This window comes from Sitodiplosis mosellana, unplaced genomic scaffold, assembly GCF_009176505.1.
Source record: "Sitodiplosis mosellana isolate CC-2019 unplaced genomic scaffold, AAFC_SMos_1.0 Smas_scaffold_1442, whole genome shotgun sequence".
Classification (NCBI taxonomy): Eukaryota; Metazoa; Arthropoda; class Insecta; order Diptera; family Cecidomyiidae; genus Sitodiplosis; species Sitodiplosis mosellana.
In genome coordinates, this window is record NW_022596684.1 from 2,143 (window position 1) to 6,413 (window position 4,271).

Here is a 4,271-nt window from a genome sequence, read left to right on the forward strand (position 1 = left end):
TTGACAAATGCGCCGTCCTTACAATCACCAAAAAAAGGAAAGACATCATCGACACTAATTACAAATACGGTGATTTTACCTTCAAGCGCGTATTGGACCACAAAGATCTCGGCGTCATCATTGACCAGAAGCTCAGCTTTGTCAAACACATTGACGCGATCACTTCGAAAGCTACAGCAGCCTTGGGATTCATCAAAAGATTTTGTTACGACATAACCGACGTTCAAACGCTCAAAACACTATACTAAGGGAGATGGTCTAGTTATGAGACGGGTTTTGTTTTAGATTTAAAAAAAATTCTGTGGTTTTCAAAAATAGAAAGTTAGAGTTCTATCATGTAGCTTATGTCCAGACGCAACTTTTTTCCGATGAAAGTTTATTGATTCCAGTTACTCGAAAAAAAATTTGACCAATCTTGTGAGGACTATTTTTTTGGCCCCAAAAAAATTTTGGTCCAGTTATGAGACACCCAGAAAAATTGAATACAAGTGGATAAATATGAAGGAAACTCATCATAAAATGTTCAAATATTATTCTTTATTTATTATAAAGGCCTTAAATGGCTAATATAAAGAAAATTGGGCCTTTAATGGCCTTACATGACAAGGAAATAACAATTTTCATTCATCATCATCATCGAAATCCTCATCTTCTTCTTGTTCCATGTCACTGTCGCAGTGTTTGCAAGTAAAGAAGCTTGCACGCATGTCAGCGCATTTCAAGTGAACTGGCCGCGTGCATACGTTGCATTGGATGGAATTTTCAGCAGTCAATTTGTTTGGTAACAGCGTCAAACAAATGATGCAGAAGTCCGTGTCTTCATCGGACGGTGGTGATTTTTCAGTTCTACGACGCTTGGGCGGTGGTGTTGCTTTTGATGTTGCTCTCTTCGGTGCTGCTTTCTTAGGGGTTGGCTTCTTTGGCGTTGCTTTCTTTGCTGCCTTTTCCGCTTTCGCTGCTGCTTTTTGCGCTTTCGCAAGTGCCTTTTGCTTCAAAACGGACATGGTTTCCGGAGAAGTCAATTCAGCACTTTCCATCGGTTTTCGTCCACGATTCGACTTTGGTTTTGGAGTTTTGCCTTGTAGAGGGCCAACCGCATCCAAAACCGACGAAGTGTTGCTTGCAAGAGACATTAGTGACACCGAGCTGGATAGTTCAGAGGGCTGTCACTGTTGCAATATCATCAAAATTGTCTGCAACTTTCTTCACGTAGCGCTGTAAGGTGCTCTTATCTATTCCATGTTCTTGGGCAGTCCTTCGAATACCTTTCTTCTCCACTATACATAATTTAATGGCTTGCAACAGCGCATCAAAATTTTCGACCACCTTATTTCGACTAGGCGTAGCCTTTTTTGGAGGAGACATGGCTGAAAATCCGAGAATATTAGTTAAAATACAATTGTAATTGCATATAAATGCGTTTTGACAACAAAAACGACGAAATATGACGTTTCTATATGCTTTCAGTGCAAAATCTAGAGTGTCTCATAACTGGGCAACACGGTGTCTCATAACCGGATCGAGACGCCATTTTGAACATTACTCACAAAAAAATTTCCACAACCCATAATCGAACAATCCGAACTAGAATCACAAAATATAATCAAAATACAACATTTTAATGCATTACACTCACCTTTTTAACTTGATTTTCACAAAAAATTGGCACTATGAAAAATATTCCAAATCCTTTTTTCACACGATTTTCAACACGATGTTTGGTGCGTATACAAGCAATGCGTCTATTCACTTCGGTGTTCGCCTAAAAACTGGCGGACATCAAATAAAGAACATTGACAGCTCTCATACCAACATTTCCATAGCGTACGACAGAAATAATTGACTGTCTCATAACTGGCGCTGTCTCATAACTAGACCATCTCCCTTACGCACTGGTTCAGTCTCATCTTGAGTACTGCAACGTTGTATGGCTGCCAACTTATGCCATACATATCGACGAAATCGAGAGCGTTTTGAGGAAATTCACCCAGTTCGCCCGAAGAGAATACCGTACAGCGGCCAACGGCTATAGTATCATCGACTACAACAAACGACTTGAGGCGTTGAACATGACATCGTTGGAGCGTAGAAGAGTGAATGCATCTATTGTATTCATGTACGACATCGTGAATGGGATCGCAAATTGTCCCAATGTACGTAACGACATAGCAATTGGAAAGAGCGTACGTATCTTACGGCACACAGACTACCTCAAGATTAAAAATAAGCTCATGGACAAACAAATCAGAGCTCAAGTGCCTCAAATGTGCAAGTTTGCAAACAAAGTGGCAGATCAATTCAACAATTCAACCAGCCGTGCAAACTTCATCTCGTCGATACGAAGCGAACAAAACCAAAAGTTTAATACAAAATATTGACGAATTGTTATCTTACATCTCTACAAAATGTATAGAAATAATGATATTTATCCGTGATTTTTACACAAACTTTAAAATAAGTAGCAATATTAACTGTGATATAGCCATCCATTGAGTTGGTGATTAACTTTTGACCTGCCATTAATTTATAATTTATAATGGAAACTACCGTTTATGTTAATGTATTTGCAAGTATTGTAAATTAAATTTTTTTTTCTTATGTCTTTCGGTCTCTACTAAATTACAAATTCATAACTACCAACAGGGACTTGTTAGATTAGACGTAAAACTTTTCTTCAATGTATCACCTCTGGATAAATTGAATGATGACTTTTGCAGTCATTAGGGCCGTCACTACAGTGTTAACGCTTCAGTTGGTCTTTCATTTTTTACACGTTTAAGTTAGGCTATATTGGACCGTTTACATTTGGCTACCTATGCATTTCCATGTTTTGGTTAGGTTATCTTGTGTCAATGCTTTTTAGACCAAATTGTTATACCAATCGAGAAAGACTATTACAACTATTTATTGTATAAAATTACTGAATAAAACCGGATTGAAACGCCACTGGTTTTATGTAGTAGAAAGAAAATTAATATGATTTTTATTTTATCTTCTTACGAACAAGACAATTTTTCTCTTCTTAAACAGTATACACTTACTCTTTGCTTTCACTAATCGCTCGTAATTGCTTTCGTTAGTCGCTCTTTGCTGCTTTCGCTAGTCACTCGTGATTGCTTTCGCTAGTCGCTCTGTTTGCTACTGACTTGCAATGCTCAGTTTCGTGTGGCTATTTATACCCAAAATTTGGCGCGAAATGCGCCGACGGGCGAGTGTTGAGCATGCGCGAAGCGAGAGGAGAAATGAGAAAACGGGGAGAAATGCGTGAGCGAAGCGAAGCGACGAACGAGAGCAACAAAGAGATGAATTTTGGAGCGATAGGCGATTAAAAGAATGAAAACACTTAAACTTAAAATTGCCTGGAATAAATTAAATTTTGTTGTTACATTTGTAACATACTCCGGGGCGAAAAACTTTAAGACAAAAGAGACTGCTAAAAACTCCGAAATCTTAAAACTAAAAGGGCCCTGCACAGTGTGGAGAAAACAGATTGGTGCCAAGTATCTAAATTACAATATAATCATACAATAAGCATTTTAATCATTTTTCTCGGCAACTGGTAACTTACAAAGTTTCACTATGGGGCGCGTCTTCTCCGAATCTGCTGTCTGCAACCTTGCCATGCGTACGTATCCATCGGTGCTTTCGTATATCTCTTTCACTCGAGCCATCTTCCATTTCGCGGGGGGTAAATTATCGTCGATTATTACAACCAGATCGTCGATTGCGATGTCTTTCTGTGGCTTATACCACTTCTTGCGAGGGTGTTGAGCGTGCAAATATTCGCCATAAAATCGTTGCCAAAAGGTTTGAAGCCCCTTTTGAATTGCCTGGAACCGATCCAGCGTGTTGTCTTTTAATGCCAATAGACTAGGTTCAGGGATTAAGTTCAATGGTGCACCGATTAACAAATGACCCGTTGTAAGCGGATCTAAATCGTTGATATCGGTTGTATACAATATACTGAAATAATTTCAGCCGCGTTTGGGAATTTTTCTGTCTCTGTATCAGCCAGGTGAAACGTTGCGTTGATGTCAAGAAAGGGAGCTGATTTGCCACCAAACATAACGCGATTGATTTCGTAGGTTTGAATTGGCTCTTCTTTCGAAAATCTCCAAAGAATTTTTTGATATTTTCGATCTTCCGGGGCTAGCAGAATTTGGCGATACATTTTTTCTACATCGGCAACCAAAGCAATTTTATTCGTGCGCCAACGAATGAATGTGTCAAAAAGTTCTGGCTGTATGGGCTCAGTGTAAGTTGGCCGCCGA

The 4,271-nt window shown here is 39.1% G+C and overlaps 1 protein-coding gene across 1 annotated transcript; it reads right to left on the reverse strand.

Moving 5' to 3' along the window:
- Positions 1–743: 743 nt before the first annotated feature.
- LOC129571148 (uncharacterized) lies at positions 744–1,133 on the reverse strand (the record flags this gene model as incomplete). The annotated part of the gene is made up of 1 exon (XM_055450912.1): positions 744–1,133. A coding segment is annotated over exon 1 (390 nt), but the record flags the coding sequence as incomplete, so codon positions are not given.
- Between the last annotated feature and the right edge of the window lie 3,138 nt (positions 1,134–4,271).